The sequence below is a fragment of the Electrophorus electricus genome, chromosome 4 (genome assembly GCF_041902795.1).
Source record: "Electrophorus electricus isolate QZ-2024a chromosome 4, ASM4190279v1, whole genome shotgun sequence".
Classification (NCBI taxonomy): Eukaryota; Metazoa; Chordata; class Actinopteri; order Gymnotiformes; family Gymnotidae; genus Electrophorus; species Electrophorus electricus.
In genome coordinates, this window is record NC_137500.1 from 22,026,915 (window position 1) to 22,048,434 (window position 21,520).

General features: G+C 39.7%; 1 protein-coding gene across 1 annotated transcript; it reads left to right on the forward strand.

The window, feature by feature from the left end:
* The first annotated feature begins 1,150 nt into the window (after positions 1 to 1,150).
* Positions 1,151 to 21,222, forward strand: enpp2l (ectonucleotide pyrophosphatase/phosphodiesterase 2-like). The gene is made up of 25 exons (XM_027028930.3): positions 1,151 to 1,305; positions 3,569 to 3,677; positions 4,113 to 4,259; positions 4,463 to 4,588; positions 4,925 to 4,985; positions 5,179 to 5,276; positions 6,001 to 6,080; positions 6,175 to 6,294; positions 6,752 to 6,807; positions 8,503 to 8,568; positions 9,041 to 9,113; positions 9,501 to 9,609; positions 10,552 to 10,674; positions 10,877 to 10,908; positions 11,062 to 11,189; positions 11,391 to 11,472; positions 11,550 to 11,637; positions 11,819 to 11,994; positions 12,126 to 12,183; positions 12,349 to 12,488; positions 14,637 to 14,772; positions 15,044 to 15,121; positions 18,511 to 18,643; positions 19,253 to 19,406; positions 19,770 to 21,222. The coding sequence occupies exons 1-25, from the start codon at positions 1,288 to 1,290 to the stop codon at positions 19,938 to 19,940; spliced, it is 2,562 nt and encodes an 853-aa protein (XP_026884731.2). The 5' UTR covers positions 1,151 to 1,287; the 3' UTR covers positions 19,941 to 21,222.
* The last annotated feature ends 298 nt before the right edge of the window (positions 21,223 to 21,520 follow it).

A 21,520-nucleotide genomic window follows, 5' to 3' on the forward strand; every position in this document is an offset into this window, starting at 1 on the left:
AATCCTTATGTGGAGCTGATGGAAACATCTCCTAAATTAGACTTATAAGTCCATGAGTTCTTTATTTATTTATTTGTTTGTTTGTTTATTTATTTATTTCAGAAATAGGCCTAAATTTCCATCCTGGAATCCTGAGCCATTTTTATTGGGGGAGGAGGGGCACACTTACAGAAACAGGTCTGGAGGTGTATTTGTGTGTGTGTGTGTACATGGAAGTGTACACAGTTATTTGCACGTGGGTGTGTGTAAATGCTGTTTTTACAGGAACAAGTCAGAGGCTGTATGTGTGTGTGTGTGTGTGTGTGTGTGTGTGTGTGTGTGTGTGTATAGTGGACTTATGTTTTACTCAAGAGAAACCTCAAATGGGGCCAGTCTGTTGGTTTTCTGTTTGTTCTCTGTAGCTGATGGTAAATGTTACTCTGTAAATTAACACTATGATGTTCCTATAAAGGACTGTTGAGCTGTAGTTGATATTTGTACATGTTATAAATGTTATGGAATTATAACTGCATGGAGATTGAGAGTGTATAACCTCATACACTCTCTGTAAATTTTCACCAAGGTGGAAATAAATAAAGAATTTTTAAAAATAAAATATTTTTTTTTATAACAAACAACATTAAATTGTGTGTGTGTGTGTGTGTGTGTGTGTGTGTGTGTGTGTGTGTGTGTGTGTTTCAAACTTGGGTAACTGTCCTAATCTGTGTGCTCTGCTGCATCTCTATGTAAACAGAACAGATATATACCCATGGCAGCAAATGGCTCATTGGTTCACAAATGCCAGTACTTAAAGTGCTTAGGAGCTGATGTCAGCTTAAAGATCTCTGTGGTACACAAATGATCTGAATGACACATCGCTTGTCATCCCTCACAGATAACAACTAATGCAAAGCGATTAAACTAATTTGTTTAACTAATTTGACATCAATGGTACAGAAACCTTGCCAGTTTACAACAAACATTGGCTAAACATCAAAAATACCAAAAATTAACTCTTTTTGGGGGGGGGCATTTTCGCTCTACCCACCTTCCTAGACCATACAGTGCAGTTGGTGGCGCAGCGTCGGTATGAGGAGAGTTAAATGCTGACTGTTGTTCAGATGGCGACTAGCACGCGCGTCTCAGATGCCAAAAGCGATCATTACTTCACGCGCATTGGCTAGCAGAGGGGCGCACTCTGAACAAGGTAAACAGCACAAGCGCGTTCTGTCCCGCGCCAGTGTCATACCAGCAGGGTCGGCGGAGCATTCGCAAGCACGGACTAATGCCAGAAGGACATATCGGAACATGCGGCTTGAAAATTTGGTACGGTAAGATAAATTTAGTCTGTGAAGCGAAAGAGGTTTGAGAGCAGCGAGTTTTCACTAATGAGTGAGAGGCTACGGGGGTTAGTTTACTTTTCACTTTGAATCAGCAGAAGGGTTGAGATTTCGCAAGCTGTGCCGCAAATAAGATTCGTTTTCATGGATTTTTTAAATGATATATTTTAGGTTACAGTATAGGTAAACGTATAGCCATACACCATCATTATATCATCTGTCAGAAAGAGTATATTGACTACAAACGTGTTTGCAAATTAAATAAACACACATCGTAGCACGTTTGTATGAACTATAAGGGTTCTATTGACATTTCATGCAGAGCCCCGATAACCGTTCTTCCTATTCCAAGAAGCCTTAAAAACCCGAATTTCTACGGTGGCCCGAGAGGCAAATCACAATAGTACAAAGCAAGTAAAACTAGAGAACACTGGTGACTTGGGCAGCAACGGAAACACAATTAAACAGAATACAAATAATGTTGCTGTGTTTAGAGCAAAAACAGCAACATTATACAAATTAAGCATTAACAAATATCTGCAATTCTGGAAACAGTCAAAAGCTTACAGATCCGAAATGCAAGCCACAGCAGTATTAACTAAAAAGAAAAACATTTTCAAAAACGATGCATTTGGAGTTGCTCACAACAAAAGTGCTATTTGCCACTAGGGGTCGACATTTTACACATGAATGTGTGACGAATAAATCGTGGTAATTTATTTACGTTATTGCTGTAAATGCCCAGAAAGCTTACCATTCCTTAAAACGCTACGGAAGCTCTGGACGTCAGACTCTCCCTGTCTCCTCCATTTGTCTTCAGCTTCTTGTTTTACTCATGTTTTTTATATTTTTAACATATAAGCTAAACTTGTGAAGTGCCCCTAGTGGCCAGGAGAACATCTGTTGACGACCTCAAATACAGCGTTTGTGAAAATCTTTTAAATTTGGTCAATGAAGTTGTGGCTTAATGCTGCTGTGAGGTCACTTAATGTTTCAGTGCTATGAGCTTTTGGTTGTTTCCACAAATGTAGCATTTTTTTAAATGCTTTGTTTTTGTAAAGTTTTCACTGAGTGTGATTGTTTTCTGCTTAAATATATGTTTTCTCGCTTAAATGTATTTGTGTTCTGAGTGAAGTGTGCTGGTGAGGGGATGTATGGAACACAAGAGGAGTCAAGGGCGTCATTACTGTTGTGACGCTTGCTCTGGATCAGTGATATTGAACTGTGTATTAAAGGGCAGCATTACCGCCGTGATGCTTGCTCTAGATTAGTGGTGTCCATCTGTGTTTTGAAAGGCAGCATTACCTGTTTTTTTTGGGGGGGGGTTAAGTTATGTTATTTTTGTGCAACACTAAATGCATTAGATTAATCTTGACTACTACGCTACTTAACTACTATTAGAATGTCTATGTTGTTACAAAATAAACATAGCTGTTGTTTATATGTTGTAAATAAAAAACATAGCTGTCATACTACAGTTTTCTGTTGTGAAGTACTTAAGATAAATATACTAAAATAAGCCATTAGTCTGGTGACCATAATGTTACTGCAGTTAGGGAGATATTAGTAGACCCTACTCTGCTTATGTTTTGTGTGTTGCTGTGGATGCTAGAAGACCTTACTCTTCTTATGCTATGTGTGCATGCTAAGGTATGTGTTTGTAATGTTCAAATGTTGCTCAGCACTGTTAGAAAAAAAACAACCCCTTGGTGTGGTGATTCTTAAAAAGGTTTTTTTTGTTTGTTTGTTTGTTTGTTTGTTTGTTTGTTCTGTTTTATTTTTTTTCAGTTAGGATGTAGAAGCCCTTGAGTGTCAGGTGCACTGTGTTTTTTTGTGTGTCCTTCTGGACTTATACAGATGCTTTACAGTCAAGTGTGCAGTGATGTTTTGGTGTGTAGTGCAAGTGCACAGTGGTCTTTTACAGAAGCTTATGAAAAGGTTACCTCGATCCTGAGAGAAGAACCTAAAATTGGTTCTACCTGGATACTGTCTGTAATGTAATACCTCACTGCAAAATGATCAGAGCATAATATTTAGCTTTAAATGTAGTTATGCAATAACTGTTCACAGTGTTGTTTTTGCACTCCCTCATGTCCCGCACTCCTTCCTGTTGTCCGTGACTCCTATGCAAGACCAAATTCAGCTACATGAGCAATCTGTGTTCTTTTAAAACTGCTCATTTGAGTGTGTGTGTGTGTATATGTGTGAATATGCTTACATTTGTTATTAATGAATGTTTCTCTCAACAGATAGTTTGTGCTCTCTCATTCCTGTTTGGCCCCTGTGTGTGTGTGGCCTACGTGTTTCAAGCTGCACAGCCCACAGGAGAAAAGGATGATGGTCCCCAGCACCCTAAAAGTGAGAGCCCATACAGTGCATCCCCCTTTGCACACTGCAGTGGGGTGAACTCAGGGCAGATTCCTATACAGTACGTTTCCCCTCTCCACTCTGCAGTGGGGTGAACCCCAGGGCAGATAACCATACAGTGCATTCCCTCTCTCTGACCTGCAGTGGGGGTGAACCCCGAGTCAGATGCACATGCAGCCTGTGACCTGCCCCTTTCGGTCTGCATCACCAGAGAGCAGCCATGTGACTGCTGCTTTAGTTCATGCTGAAAACCTCCATTAGATTACTAACTACTACCTCATATCAGTACCTACTACCTCTTACTACTACTATCATATTTTAAAAGTATGTCAGTGTTTTAAAACAATGTCATTTGCATGTTTCTTTTGAGGCTGTGTGAAGATGATGTTTCACTTTCTGATTCTTCATTTAATTTCTGTCTGGCAGTATCTGAATGGGTGAGCTCTGCTGGCTCGTGTAAGGGCCGCTGCTTTGAGTTGGTGGAAGCAGAGCCTCCAGGCTGCAGGTGTGATAATCTATGTAAAACTTACTATAGCTGCTGTGTAGACTTTGATGAGCAGTGTCTCAAAACTGGTGAGTACACACACATGTGTGCAAACATATAAATGCATACAAAGACAGATAAACACAGTCACGTACTCTTCCACAAACAAATGCAGAAGTAATATTGTTGATTATTATCCATAAAGTTGCTTGGGTGTATCTAGGACACATGCCTGCACTCCTCTGTCTATGTACACATGTGCACATGTGCATGTTTGCGTGTGTGTCTGTAGCTGGAGGTTTTGAATGCAGTAAAGATCGATGTGGTGAGATCCGGAAGGAAGAGCACGCATGTCATTGTTCAGAGGACTGTCTGGAGAAAGGTGACTGCTGCAGCAACTACAAGTCTCTCTGCAATGGTGAGACGAGCAGCACACGTAAACACTCATGCCCTGGAAGGGTGGCTTCATCAGCCAGCCACTTTGTACTTTTGTGTTCTTTTCTAGTTTTGTGCTGGGCCAGTATAGGGATACTAATAAATAATAAATGTATGTCATTATAAATCAGGTTAAAACAGGTTATCAAGTTATTTAGTTAAGGTGGAATGGAGGTGGTCTAAACCAATAAATAAATTAGTTAATTAATTAAGAAATAGCATGAGAATATACACATACACGATAAATCGTATGTTTCAGTGTGTGTGTGTGTGTGTGTGTGCGTGTGTCTTGTTTAGTAAGTGTGCCTTTGGTTTGCAGGTGAGACTGCGTGGGTGGATGAAGACTGTGAAGAGATTCAAAACCCAGAATGCCCTGAAAGGTGAGGTGTCTAGCAAAACACCTCTAACACATGCTCACATTAAGTCAGTATTCAAATAGAAAATTAGCATTTTAAGTGCCACATTTGATGTGTGGAATTCAAATGGATGCTATAAGGTGGGGCTCAAATATCTATAGAGCAGTTTCCCTTTGTGGTCAGCATGAGTCGTGACTGTCATCTTGTATTTGTACAGTTTCGTCCGCCCTCCACTTATTATCTTGTCTCTGGATGGATTCCGTGCTTCCTACCTGAAGAAAGGAAAATCTGTGATCCCCAACATCCACAAACTCAGTACGACACAATCGCAGTAATAAAATAAGACCAACATACACATATACACAGTGAGCCTACACTTAACATAATGTACACAAATTTACAACTTATTAAGACATGCCTTAAGGTGAGGTTAAACAGGTCAATGTTAACATCATGAACATTATATTCTTTTGATTTGCCAGTAGTTCTACTGAATAAAGTTCTAACTTTATTTTGTTCCACAAACTAAAACAAGTGGCATAGTACTTTTAATACTGACTTTGAATCTGTTTTTTGGAATTTTTCTATCAGGTGGTGACAGAGCAATTCAATTTTACATTATATATTACTTATTCATAAATAAGGATGTTATTACACAAAACCATGTACAAACGTACTTCTAAGATGTAGAGGTGAAGTTCAAGGTGGTGTTCTAAGATGATATTCACCTATATTTGGCCTCAGGAACTTCATGGTGATCTGAATCTACCAAGTGACTTAAAAGACATTAAAGTTAAAAGTGTGTGAGAAGACTGATTTAGTTTCTCAGATAGTACTGACTGAAATGCAGCCCTCATTTGTCTCTGCAATTGGGATTGTTCTTTTCTGTTCATATTTTGGTATAATGTCACATGATGAAAGCCATAATATTTTATGGCTCTCCATGGTAGAACATCTTCACATGATTCACATGAGAATTCTAATTTTGTTTAGTAAATTACATTTGTTAAATAACTTAAATGTTTGGGTTTTTTGATAGGAACATGTGGAACTCATGCTCCTCACATGAGACCAGTGTATCCCTCTAAAACCTTCCCCAACCTCTACACACTAGCCACGGTATTCACAAGCCTGCTATTCATCCTAAAAATGATCAGAAAGGTCTCAGAAAAGTATTTAAAATAAAGGTTTTTTGCTGTGTGTCTTGGGCTAGGGGCTTTATCCGGAGTCTCATGGCATTGTGTGTAACACGATGTATGACCCAGTGTTCAATGCAACCTTTAACCTGCGTGGGAGAGAGAAACTCAAACACCGCTGGTGGGGCGGGCAACCTGTGAGTCTCTCCCCTTTTGTCATATCTTGGCCAGGTAGGCCAGGGAAAATGTCTTTAATTTGCATATCAAATGTTATATGTGCCTATTATTCTTATAGTGTATGTACAGCCATTCAGAATTATACATAGGCATTTTGTGTGCTGAGGCATCTCAGCCCTTCCAGATATCATTGGGGATTTAATGACAGCCTTTTAAAACCACTTAGTCCCTAACTAAGCACTGATATTTTACTGCTGGTTTTCAAGAATACCAAGTTTGTGGTGGTGAATTTACACTCTCAAAGTATGGAATTGCTTAAGAGTGTGCAGTAGATAATCATCGTGATATGAATGCTGACCATATTTTGAAAAAAATTCAAGGATGTCTTTAATGGTATGAACACCATACAAACATATGCTGTAAATGGATATGGTTTTTCAGTGTTTATTTTGGTTTCCACATATTTCTCCCCCTCAGATCTGGATCACAGCAGAGAAGCAGGGGGTGAAGGCTGGAACATTCTTCTGGCCTTGGTGAGCAGGTCAACCCTTAAGGAACAGCAACACCATGCAGTTACATTCACACTTCACATTCATGTTGATCTCTACAGGAATGATGTGCATAAAGTAATGCATTTCTTATTTTTTGTGACACTTTTAAAGCTGTAGGCAGAAGCATAGGCAGTTGTGTTACATTAGGCAAATGTCATTAGGGATGTCTATTATATTCATGGAAGTAGAGTCAGCAGAGTTTTGCATCATCGGTTTTTCGCTCTTTGTTCACTGAGATTGGCCAGCTGTGAAAGCCAGAGCAAATTAGTTCCTGATGGATATTCTTGACTTAGATCTTTTCTTTTGCTAATATAGCTAAATTATGCAGACCAATGCCAGCTTGCCAAAATGCCAAAACCCAACAGTTTATATACAGTTTGAGAAATTCATTAATAGTCTGACTAGTATAGTCAGTATAAGTCCAGACTGTCCAACAAATAACTGTTCTTAGGAAACTGCCCTAAAAATAGACCTGATATATTGAGTATAGGCAAAAAAGGCAAAGGATCGACTTGATGCTACAGCTGTCTGTTGGCAGTAAGGATAACCTCGCCTCAACTGCAGGTCAGAAAGGGGGAGCAGTAGAGATAACTACGCCTCCACTAGAGGTCAGAGTGAGGAAGCGGTAGGGATAACTACGCCTCCACTGGAGGTCAGGGTGAGGGAGTGGTAGAGATAACCACGCCTCCACTGAAGGCCAGAGTGAGGGAGCAGTAGGGATAACACCATGCCTCCACTGTGAGTGCAGATAAGCTGTGCAGGCATTTTTGCTGCACACTAATTCTCATCCTGCATAAAGAAAACTGAGAAGGTGCTTCTGACAGGCCCTGTATGGAGGCTTAAATCAGCTATTATGTCAGAGCACTGGCACAATAAAACTGCTGTTTGAAGGACACACTCTCCACCTTTCTTCAGTTTCAAGGGACTGAACAGTGTGTTCTTTTCTCCCAGGCTAAGTGCTCAATTTTGGGTTCTGACAGTGTGTGGGGAAAGAAGTGTCACCAGCACTCACATGATCCAACAAGCACGTGCATTTGTGTGCCTTCCAGGCATTTATTCAAACAAAACCCTCACACACATGCACCCCCCTCCCAGATACACGCACACCCCCACACACAACAAGGGCCATTCATCTTTGTCTCTATGCAATAGGATCTTGTTGAACTGCTTTTTCCCTTTTGTCTCCTACCTTACATAAACTAACAATGGCCATGCTTATTTTCACAAGGCTGTGGTGCCTCTCTTTTTCTCTTTCTCTCTATCATACTTTCTCCATCTCCTTGCTTCTTTCCATAAATCATATTTTCTACTTTACATATCTACATATATCTTTCTCCACCAATCTATTCCTCTCGGTTCTCCATCTTTCTCTCTCTCTCTCTCTCTCTCTCTCTCTCTCTCTCTCTCTCTCTCTCTTACTTTCTCTCTCTCTCTCTCTCTCTCTCTCTATATATATATATATATATATATATATAATATATATATATATATTATATATATATATATATATATATATTACATGCAAGTGAAACTGATCTTATGCTAATAATGTGATAATTCATATGTATGTGGGGGTGTCTTGCTGTGAGTCTTGCTGTAAGTACTCAGATGACTGTGAATGTCTGCTGTTGTAGTTGGTTGAATAACCCCTCCCCCACCTTTCTTGTGATGGTGTAGGGTGATTCCACTGGAGAGGCGAATTTTGACCATACTGAGATGGCTCCACCTGCCTGATGATGAAAGGTCAGCCCCTTTGGCTACTGAAAAACAAATCTCCTTTCATGTGTAATAAGGGTCTTTATTCTGTCAAAATAGAAGTAGTCACTTTTTAGCCCCTTTTTTGCAGAGCTATTTGTACACCGTTTTTGAAATGTAAACTCTAAGAAACAAAGTTAGTTCAATTGTTATTCCATTTCACCTCAGTTATAATGAATAAGGAATGATTCATTGCAAATACAATTCAGACAACAGTGCTGTTAGACACCAGATACAATAAATGCAATAAACCGTACACGCTACAATTTTACTACAGTTACACTACAGAAGTAATGCACTATTAATAAAATATAGAAATCTGTACAGTATATTAAACAATCACTAAACACAGGACAGGACAATAGACTAGGTGGTAGGCAGTGGGTAATGGGGTGGGTGGGTTTTACATGTATTATACGTATTATATGTTCATATTAAAAATACCATCACATTGTTACAGGCCACATGTGTGTGCAGTGCACTCTGAGCAGCCTGATACCTTTGGGCACAGACTAGGACCTCTTAGTAATGAGGTAAGACTCCAAGCTAATTGGCTTTCACCTCATTGTCTCTCAGCCCATCGGCTCTCACCCTATCAGCTTTCACCTCATCAGCTTTCACCTCATCAGCTTTCACATTATTGGCTCTCTCACCCAAGCTGGTGATTCTATTGTGCACTGTGCACTTAGGAAGCTGGTGATTCTATTGTGATGTTCTATGTAATTAAATAATTACAGTAGTTAATGTATTAATTAAAAATATTTTCATAATTCCACTTTTGCATGTTAGTAAGTCATAAATAAAATATAATTTCATGAAAACGTGAGGGAAGCAGTTTGCTGTGGCATACCTACACGAAAGTGTTGTTTTTCTGTGTGTGTGCGTGTGTGTGTGTGCGCGCGCGCACACACATTGTGCAGTTGGATAACCCCCTGAGGGAAATCGATAACATCATAGGTCAGCTGATGAATGGATTGAAACAAATGAACCTGCATCGCTGTGTAAACATCATCTTAGTGGGCGATCACGGTAATAAATGCATTCCATTAAGCTTCACCGTTTAAGTTTCATACCTGAAATAAAGTTGTAGTGGGACACTTGTACATTGACAGTTGGATTCATTACTTTATATAATCAAACCATAAATTTTGTTTCATGCTTATGTCATGAAACTTCAGTTTCAGAAATATGGCATCTGTAATGGTCATGTGTGTTTAGTGGGTAGGTCAACTGATTATTGAAATAAGTACCACCTATCTTAGCCACTGTTGAAAAGTCTGACAAAGTTTGAATCTAAGGTCAATGTACAATTGGCAAAAAACCTTCCAGTGTGTAATATTGTTCTAGTCTCTTTGTGTTTCTGTAATTATGGCAAATTATTTATACACTACATCAATAGGGGTTTCAACTAGTTGGTTTTTCATTTGGTTTTGCATGAATTCTGCAGTAATTAAGAGACTGACATATTCCAGGCATCCTTTAGTGAGGTTTCAGCATGTTGCTGTTAATTAGTTCCAGACCCCCTTCTTGTAGAGGTCCTTTTTGAATCGGATGAGGTTTTTTTTAACAAGCACTCAAGTTCATCTCATTGTGCTCTCAGGTTTATCTCACAGGTGCTTCGGCTGGTGAGAGATCCAGTGTCTGTGGGGGCTGCATTTCTGAAGTTCAACTTGCTTTTCTTTTCTGTTTAATTATTCTGACAAAGTTTTCGGTTTGTATTGGATTGTCTGGAGAATCCACAGGCAAATCCATTTGACCTGTAGTGTCATTTATATGGTGAGACTGTGTGTGTATGGGGTGGGGTAGCGGGTGGGGGGTGAGACAATTAGTGCAGATAGCCTCCTATCCTTTCCCTCTGTGAATGTATGTTTATATAACAAAGGGGGCCTTCTGTGTCTGATATCTGATAGAGTGTGTGTGTGTGTGTGTGTGTGTATGTGTGTGTGTGTGTGTGTGTGTGTGTGTGTGTAGGAATGGAGGAGGCCCATTGTGACCGGACTGAGTATCTGAGCTCATATGGGCTCGAAACTGATAACTTTGCTCTCATCCAGGGTACTTCTGGTAGACTAAGACCAAAAAACATCAGCACACTATGTAAGATGCACTGCACACACACACACACACACACACACACACATACACACACACACACACACACACACACATGTATACACTCATATTCACACATGCAAACACATACAAAACGAATGTACTATCTTTAAAATACACAGAAAGTTAGATAAATAAACAAAAACTGGTGTCATACTCACCTACATATTAAATTTCTTTTTTTCAGATGACCCAAAAGAGATGGTAGCTAATTTAACAGTAAGTATATAGCATGCACACTGACAAAGAGAGTGTACCTAATTTAACAGTAAGGATATAGAATGTACACTGATAAAAAAAAATGTTGTATTCCCTTACATGTTGGCAACATCACATGCCTGTATGTGTGTTTGCTGTGTGCTCTGGCTCTAGTGTAAGATGCCCAATCAGCACTTTAAAGCATACCTGAAACAAGATCTGCCCAAGCGTCTGCACTATGCCAACAACCGCAGGATAGAGGACGTTCACCTACTCATGGAAAGGAAGTGGCTCATATCAATGTGTGTGTGTGTGTGTGTGGTTGTGGCAAAAGAATAACCAACAAATATCACAATCTCAAATTACAATATTCAAATACTGAATAGGCCGATTTCCATCGTACTTAATAAATACAGTGTTGCTGATAGTGATATTAGTCTTTGTGCTAACTGAAACAGTTGGGGGAGGCTCAGGGCAGATGGTAACGTTTTCCTGTGTTGTAGGGGTCCTCCTGAGAACCGATTACCAGGCAGTTGTTGGTACTTTGGCGATCATGGATTTGACAACAAAATAAGCAGCATGCAGGTGCTATTTTAAATTCAGGAAAGATTCTGTATGAAGCCATAACAGAGGCTGACTGGTTTGTGTTTACTTTTTCATAGACAATCTTTTTGGGCTATGGACCAAGCTTCAAGTTCAGGACACAAGTTCCTCCTTTTGAAAATATTGAGCTTTATAATTTAATGTGTGGTGAGAATACACCCCCTTAATTGTGTTCTGAATATGATTCTCTCTCTTAATGTGCCTATTGTAAACATTACAACTGTAAACAGCTGTTCCATGGAATGAGAAACCAATGTGCACATGTGTGTTGGGTGGGTGTTCGTACATGTGTGTGTGTGTTTGTGTGTGTGTGTGTGTGTGTGCGCAGACCTCCTGGGGCTGACTCCCGCACCTAACAATGGAACTCACGGTAGCCTGAACAGCATGCTGAAGAACCCGTCTTACACACCAGTGCAGCCAACGAAAGTGACTCCACCCAAACCTGCAGAAAGTTCCACCTCTTCTACCGCCTTCTACAACCTGGGCTGTAGCTGTGATGATGAGGTCTTGGGCACGTGCACGCACATGCACACACACACACACACACACACACACACACACACACACACACACACACACACACAAACAAATCCTGGTCTTTTAATTTCTCTCTTCTTATTCACTCTCTCTTGCAGAATAAAGTCGAGGAGACCAGTCAGGTGTTCTCTCTAGAAGACGTCAGCTTGTTAAACAGTTAAGCCCCCTGGCAGTTCTGAAAAATTCCCATACCTAATGTCATTATGTCATCAACCAAACTGGATTCTCTGAATGGACCGCCTCCAGGACATGATTTGCTATCTAAAGCAATGAGTAACACACGTCAGAGCTGATCCCTGGGAATGTGCACATTTGTCGTAGATGACACCCACTTGCCGTTTGGAAGCCCTGCTGTCCTGTTCCAGACTTCCTACGTGCTCCTGCAGCATGTCGACTACATTAGCGGCTACAGCTTGGAGCTCCGCATTGCCCTGTGGTCTGCCTTCACCATTACGACACAGGCAAAGGACACGTTTACATGCACACCCATTTACCATGTACAGCAGATTCATTATGCATTAGGTACCATACCCTTATGTGGTACACAGGCATAGCTATGTACGCACACCTGCACTCACCTCAGCACACCCACACCTGTACTCATGTAGATGCACAGTAAGACACTGTTTCACAACTGTGCCCATGAACCATTCACATTATCCATCTTCTTGGTTATCCATGCTCTTGGTCAGTCTTTGGTTACATTCCTGCTGTTTGATAACACTTTGTTCCCACATGGGAAATGTAGGTAAAACAGCAGCAGTCTAATGACAATGTGAAAGACAGTGTAGTAAAATAATATAAACAGAAAAACAAATTGTAAGAATAAATCAAGTTTAAATAACTAGAAAAATATACACTGAAAATATGCAAGACACAAACAGCAGGATATAATAAAAAATATGGAATGTCAGTAACAATAATAAAGATCAGTGAGTGCAGTTATCTGCCAGAGGCTGGAAAAAGTACAAGAGTCAATGCAGATGGAAAAAAGAGCTGCGATATAAGAGAGATGAAGTAAGAATGTTGTTATACAGGCTGATGGCTGCAAAAGGAAGGAGACATTGCTCACATCTGCACTGTGGCAGGTGCCTGCTGGTCACTGTGCTCTGGTGAGAACCAGTAGTTACAGGAGGCATATGGGATATGTGAGCTTGCTCATGATGACTGAGAGCTTGGCCAGCTCTCTCGTCTCCACCACCCTGTCCATGGGGCTCAGTCTGAGCCCCAGGCCTGACACAGCTTTCCTGATGTTTGGGTCTGTTAGTGTGTCTTGCGGTACTGCTTCTTCCGCAGCACATAGCAGCATAAGAGATGGCACATGACATTAGCGGCTCATAGAGTGTGTAGTAATTGTCACATACACCAAAGGACCTTGCTCTCCTTAGGAAACAGAGTTTGCCAGTTCTTGGACTATTTATGTTTCCTGCCCAAGTCTGAGGTGTAGATTGTGAAAAGCAAGGGACCCGTAATACACCCCTGAGGAACACCCACACTGCTTTTGGCATGCTTTCATATGCTTGCATAGCTGCACATCCTGAGTTCTGTGGGTCTGTGGTAGTCTGTGAAATAGCATACCAGTGCACAGTCCACCTATGTTTATCCTTCAGAAGTGTGAGCTGCGTGGGGTTAAAGGTGCTTGAGAAGTCAAAAAACATGGCTCTCATGGTGTTACCTGTCTTCTCCAGGTGAGAGTACGTTCTGTGCAGAATGTATATTCTCAACCCCCACACATGGTCTATAAGTGAACTGTATCCATCATTGTAATCATGTTTTTAGGTGACTGAAATCTAGCTTTTCAAGTGTCTTCATCAGATGTGAAGTTATTGCCACAGCTCTGTAGTCATACAACTCCTTCAGGTTTATCTGCACTCCACAAGGCAGATCTACACAGGCCTTCAGTAATTTAGAGCAGACACTGTCAGGACCTGCTTTCCTACATGTAGTCTCCTTAGCCATCTCCTCACCTGATCAGCTGTGATGGACATGGGTTGTTGGGGCAGGGGAGAGCAGAGGCAGACCCTCATTATGGTGAGAGTGATTGTGAAGGGTAGGGGCAGGGCCCTGGGAGTTGGATGAATGAAGGACTCACACTATTCTGGTGAAGAAGATTAAACTCTCTTACCTTGTCTAAAGTGTCCACTGTTTGCAATTCTGGTCATGTACAGTGAACCCGGGGTCTGTTTTGAAAAATAGATCAGATGCCATATTACAGAGTAGCCATTTAGCAGTCCTTGTTCCTACCCAACACACAATAAACACTGTAAAATATAAAAACAAAATGAAGGATGCAAAGTACCTGGAGCTGCTGTTACACTCTGCCACAAGCAAGTTGCCATCTAGACAAATTGCTGAGTTTGCTGAGTGTTTTCGGTGACAGACCCAGCAGTGCTCAATATAGCAGTGATACAGACATGTGTAAAATTTCCAGCCACACTGCCATGTCAATTGTAGTACTGTCTGGAGAATGGCCCAATAATATCTAGTTACCCAGAAATTATTGGAGAAGAGGGAACCAGGCAAATTTGTGTGCATGTGCATTTGTGTTTGATTGTTTGTGTGTGTGTGTGTGTGTCCTCACCTGTTTGACCCAGCTCTCTGTTATACAGGCGGATAGAACCCCATTCCCATACTCAGGTTCAGACTGTTTGAGAGCTGATATTCGTGTTGCTCCCGAACACACACAAACCTGTGACTCTGACAACCAGGATACTGAGATCCTCCGAGCATTCCTTTACCCACCTGGTTAGTGCCTCTCGCTCATACACACACAGACACTCATACTCACAGGACTGAAATAGCAGGAGAATTAAAATGTTACATGATATTGTTTAGCTCAGTGGGTACACAGCCTCTTGATTAGACATCTGAAAAGGTGGAAACAAATGTGGCATTTTCACTCATGTATACTGCAAATACAAACATCGTTTCCATGTAAAAGGTAAACTCTTAAAACAAATACAAACCCTGTTTCCATGGAAAAGGTCAGCCAAGCTTGTCTGGCATTTCTCCACAGATAAGTCTTCTACTCCTGAATCCAGATATGATGCCTCCCTGATCACAAACACAGTACCCATGTATCGTGCCTTTAAGAGTGAGTATGTTTGTTTATCCTTTCCGTAAGAGTGAGCATAATTTTGTACATATTCTTTGAGTGAGCATGATAATATATTGTGTTCCTATTCTTTAATAGTGAGCATGATGGTTGTAGCAAAAGCACAATTTTATGTATTATTGAAAAGGGGCACCACCACAAAATATAGGGAAAATATATCAACTAACAATGGGGAAGTACCGAAGGCTTATTAACGTTATATCAGTCTCATTCCTAAATTAGTTGCCATTGCTTCATATATATTTGCCACGAGAACCAACTTGTTGAATAAATGGGAAGTTTATTGATCAATGAATAAACAAATTATTGACGTTGTGAAACGGGTGCTATAGACTACTATGATGGACTTGGCTCAGGCTACAGAATACCTAACGAGTGACAATGGAATGAGAAAAGAACGGGGACAGAGGAGATAAAGAAAATTAATTAAATAATAATAATAATAAATCACCAACAAAGACAAGAACTAGTATCAGAGGGAAGAACTTTTGCACAAGCCAGAGAACTGCTTGGCTAAGGTGCTAACTAAGACTAGTCTATCCCAAAAAGTTAACAGAGCTAACAGTGAACGTCACTATCAGATGGCTGCCTAAAAGATGAAGATATTCCTATTCCTATTATTGTAGTGCACTTCCAACGACCCTGTACCAAAGTTTATCCCGAATCGACGAGCCTGAACTTCACTGAGAGTGTAGAGCTGAGATGGACAATTCCTTGACTTCACAGGTGTTAATACGAGATCGTATGATAGATGTAGATTGTAGAAATGTAAGGTTGGCTAATTAGTGCTAATTACTGTTGGCCAAACAGGATTAATTCCACTTTACCAACGATGCAAAACAAAAATTTGACTATCTTGATGGAATAATGGAAAACAAATTAAACAGTTTAAGACAAACACTAGATATAAGATAAGACATTAGATATAAAATAGATATAAACTAGATATAAAATAAGACACTATACTAAGTACTTAATTCTTCTCGCAAGAGGTTCTAACTTCTTTTCTGGATCCAACTTTCCTCACGTTTAACTAATTATTATTCATGTGCGTTAATGTTTATAACCCTTACTTATACCTCTTTCTCTCCGGCCTTGGCGGGTAAAAAGAAAAATAATTTTAACAAAAAGAATAGAAAGGGGAATAAAACAAATGGGTAGTGATATTTGGTTATGAGACATATGTCTTTTAAACTATAACAGGTAGGATCAGTTACCTTAATTCACCTGAGCCATTTGGTCCACATATTTAGATTGCAGATGTTCTGATAAGTAATATAAAGCACACAATTATATGTAAGAAAGCAGTTACATTTTCCAAGAAATATACAACTTAAAAACAGTTGGTTATGGAGAGAGATAGAGGAGCATAGAAGAGAGATATAGAGAATGGAAAAAAAGCATGATTACTACACATGTATGTTACTGTCCCAGCATTAATAATGCAAATAATCTTCTCTCTGTTATACTTGAGATGAGGAGGTAATCACTAAGTAATTCATGTATAAAGGTTAATATACAAACACTAGAAAAATAGGGTTAAGACTTGGATATAATGGTTTCATGACTGACTGAAATAACCAGACATAAGAAAAGGTAACATAACTAGAGAGAGAACCTGTTTCATAACAGTTCAGTGCTAGATAGCTTAGTTAGACTTCATCCCAAATTGAGAGTGTTGAGCCTATTATGTATATAACAATGCATTGTTGGCCATACTTGGTTAACAAGTCCAGATGGGAAGTCAATTATACTCAATGAAGGGCGCTGTGGATCCATTGTCCGTACCATCCATCTGAAATACCAAACCTTGTTAAAAAGGAAACAATAAAAAATTATATTCCATACATGATGGGGTCTTGTTGCAATGCTCGCGAGAAGGCCTTTCACAAGAGAAACATGAAATTCCATTATTCTTTTGGGAATACGGTCTTTTATAAGTTTTTCTTGCTTCAAGTATTCCAGGTTGTGAATTTGTCCCTAGATTTCACATGAGGTGCTTTATGACTTTGTTGCGCCCAGTTCAGGGCTGGGGTCGTAAAGTTTGGGCAGTGTGTCCTGGCAGGGTAATAAACCTTCCTTACAGAGTGGTGTGGAGACCTGACAAGAAAAGAGAGTACCTTTTTAGCAGAGCCAAAGGTATTCTGGTATATGTCAAACAAAGCCTCTCAGAGTGGGTGTGATGAGCTCTCCCAGGGGTGAGGATCTGGTCGCTCCACAGGGCATTGATTGGCATTCCAGTACATCTTGATAAGGACACTTTCTGTAAGAATTGTTGGGGTACCTTAGGAGCGGGCTGCAGCTTCCACTACAATTGTGTACCTGTTCTTTAAGAGTGAGCATGATTGTGTACCTATACTTTAAGAGTGAACAGGCTTACAAACCGTACTTTTAAAAGTGCAGTAAGTGATATTCAAATAAAGTTGCATTTTGAATTTAGCATTTTATTGCTTTTGTAATGTGGATGGCCACAAGAACACAACAGAAAGTAACAGAAATTAATGTTTCCTATCTGTCGCAATTTAGCAGTTTTCTTTTTTGTAAAATTTGTGAATTTTAGATTATAAAAAATAATGACATATGTAGCCTCTCAGTTTTGGATCTCCCAGACATAAGTGAAGCCTGTGACACAGTTTTGTATTTTACTCGACAGACTGCAGAAGTGGGTTAGCCTCTCTGGTGTAGTGTTGGTGCAGATACTTAAAGGTGCCCTAGAATGCATTTATTCAATATTTTTCAATTGTGTCCGATATATGACTTTGATCAGGGCAAAAAAATACCCACATTGACTTTTCAAATGATGGGCATTTCCACTTAAGTGGTTACATTGCTTGGAAGGAGCACGCTCGCTAGCTATAGGCCTAGATTGTATATTTCTAAGCAATCAATTGAGCGAGGAAGCTTCTGAGTTATGTCTTGTTAATGAAATATAAATTAGAAATAAAAATTAGAGTGTGCCTATGTACTGTGCCTTTAAGGCTGAGTGTGATAAATTCCATTCCCTTCAGTAGCCTGCACTTGCATGCAGCTGCTATAGAAGCCTTCTAAGCCATCGAGTGATGTTGCTGTAGGCCCTAATCCAGTCAAAGCCCTGTGGGTGTTGATTTAGTCTGGGTGTCTGGGTTTTTGTGTGTGTGGGTGTGTACATAAGGTGTCCAGGGCAGAGTGACACCATTATTCTCTAAATGGAAGCTTGTCTAGATAGCCATTATTACATGGATGCACGTACGCAGACACAAACGTTTTTGAGACGTTGCGCAGTGTTTACGTGTTTTTTTTTCTGTTTTAACTCTCTTTTTTATTCTTTGTCCAGTCTCTATCTCTGTGTTGTTATACTGACTGTTTGGTTTCCTGTGTTTTGTGTGCAGGGATTTGGAGTTACCTGCAGGAGGCAGTATTGACTCACTATAGTGCAGAGAGGACTGCCATTAATGTCATTACTGGGCCCATATTTGACTATGATTTTGATGGACTAAGAGACACGGTTGAAAAGATCAGACAGTAATGAAACGTTCACAAACCCACTCACCCACTCACCCACCCAAAGCAGTCTTTTAGAAATGATTTCAAAATGAATAACTCACTAGTTTTATCGAGTGGTACCTGCTCATTTGTTATATGTGTGTTCATTGTTGTGTAAGTAGGTGTAAGCTACTACAACTGGCAGTAAAGGCAACATTCTTTGTTCTTTGTAGAACAACCTGTTTTACTTCTTGATCCCTGATAACTTTCTGAGATAGTTTTGAGTGTATATTTGGGTGAGAATCCCTAGGATAGAAATGTCCTGATTATGTAGGAAAAACTGGAGGAAAAGTGTGATATCCTACCTTGTCAGGACTGGCAAAATAGTTCTGAAAAGGTAAGGTGCTTTTTTTAAAGAAAACTCATTTTTTTAAGATGAAAGGGCATATTTTTGTTTACAAAAATAGGTTAAGGGTTAGGGATAGAAAATGTCATATAGGTAGTTACACACACACACACACACACACACACATATATACACACACACACACACACACACACACACACATATAAATATATATATATATATATATATATATATGTTGATTAGTGTGTCTATCTCTGTCTGTGTGTGTCTGTGTGTTGCAGGCATGCCGGCGAATCTGCCCCAGTCCCCACTCATTACTATTTGATAATTACAAGCTGCGAGGGAGAGAATACAACGGTGGAGGAGTGTAATGGATCACTCTCTGCTATTACCTTCGTCCTGCCAAACCGCCCTGATAACTCAGAGAGCTGCAATGTGAGCACACACAGACACGCACACAAACACAAACACACACACACACACACACATGCCGAACCATGATAAAAATGTGTGTCATCAGAAACCTTAGGAACTGCCTTTGGGGAATGTCTGCCATTGCATTTACAGCAGTGATGTAGGAACAAATTAAAAATTACAGTATAGTCAATAGGCCTCCTATGACTGTAACCTTTAATCAAACTAAAGACTCATGCAGACATGTTTAGACTTTAAGACCATGAGGCATAGTTGTGCTAGATCATTGTTCCTCATCAAATTCTGTGTTTACATCTCTATCTCCCAACCTTTAAAGTGTTTCGGGCCTCTGACATTTGACCTTGACTGGTATTTGCTTCACAGAGCGTGGAGAATCGGTCTGGCTGGGTGGAGGAAGTCCTGCATACACACACAGCCCGTGTGCGTGATGTGGAACTCCTCACTGGGCTGGATTTCTACCGCACCATGCACCTGCCCTACACACATGTCCTTATGCTCAAAACGTACATGCACACATTCGAGGAGAATGCCTAACCTCACAGAGGTGTAGCAAGAAGCCAATTGCCACATGGCAACCAACCTCGTCCAAAATCAGTGCTCTCTCTTTCTACCCTGGTCAACTTTTGCTTAGGTGTATATTTTTTTTACGGTTTGTCATATTTATTATTCACTTAAAACAAAATAATACCACATTAAAAATAGCTAAACTTTACAACACCACAGGCTTTCTATGTTTGTAACTGAAAAACTAGACTCAGTATTTCTGAGTGAGAATATTGTCTTTCTGTGTGCTTGTGTGTATATGTGTGCTTGTGGGTAGACATGCGTTTGTGAGTCCAGATGTTGTAACGTTTTTGTGTTAGAAGGTTTTTGCTAGAATATACATTTGCCATTGTGTGGGCACACGTCATACTATGTGAAAATGCTCGAACAGTATGAATGGCAGGTGGGATTTTGTGTTTGTGTGTGTAGCTTCATTCTCCCATTTCACGGTGATAATAATGTGACAGCACAATAACATATTTTAATCCGGACTGCAATCCCACCCCTAGACTCCTGTATGTCAGATTAATGATTCTGAACCTGTGAGTGGGGAGAATATCCTGACTTGTAGTGAATAAGTGACCTGTATCTGCATGTGATTAACTCATTAAAACCTAGTAAAGTCTAAATAGTAATAAATCCATGTACTGCATTTGGGAGACTGTACAGGTGTTCATTATTTAATAACTCCTCATAAATATATCAACTGTTTAGAAATGATCATATCACAGATATTAGGTCTGTGTAGAAGAAGTGTGCTTTATAGAAATACTAGTATTCCAAATGGTAGCCTTAATTCCCAAGTGCTGTGAACAGAATATGAGAAATTTATGTATTTATGTATTTCTGCATGTATTTCTGCAACATGTCGATTACAGTGATGTGATTCTATAATTTCTATCAATTAAGTAATATTTTTAAATGAATTCAGTTTATTTTTAAATGAACACAATTTGTCCCTTCAACAACTTGGATCCGAGCATATAATAAATGATCATCAAAACTGTCAGAAATCAGAAGCACAGCAATGTGCAAAGCCACCATGTATGCTCTGTGAAGAGGGGACTCCTTGGAGACCGGCAGAGTCATAGGGAATTTCCATGGCACCAGCAGCTGTGCAAATGAGAAAAAGCACACATTAGAAAGGGCTAATGTAAGCATAATTGTGAAACTTCTCCATTTGTTTTTTTCATCGTGTGGGTATATGCATGGAGCACATGAAGTGCACGGAAAGCCCACAATGCACAAAAAAATAAAAATTATTACCAAGCTGTCTATGATTACTGTGAGATGAAAAACTGATAAAACGGTATTACTGAAAACATGAAATTATATCAAGATTCATAAATCACCATAATCATTATAATATACCTTGGTATAATGATTACCTTGGTATAATGATCACATTCGCAATATAAAACAAAACACTTGAAAAATAGAATGTAAATGGCACAACATTAAGCTTGTCATCTTCCAGCTTGCATGGAAGGAAGTATAGAAAAGCACTTATTACCACTCAAACAACTTATCTCTTGATCCTAATAGAAAATAATAAAAAAAATAATCCTAGA

Excerpts from the sequence above, each read along its gene's own strand:
- enpp2l (XM_027028930.3), top strand. Across the intron at positions 11,190-11,390 it reads AGGAAGTGGCTCATATCAAT|GGGTCCTCCTGAGAACCGAT; the intron begins GTGTGTGTGTGT and ends CCTGTGTTGTAG. Across the intron at positions 11,473-11,549 it reads ACAAAATAAGCAGCATGCAG|ACAATCTTTTTGGGCTATGG; the intron begins GTGCTATTTTAA and ends ACTTTTTCATAG.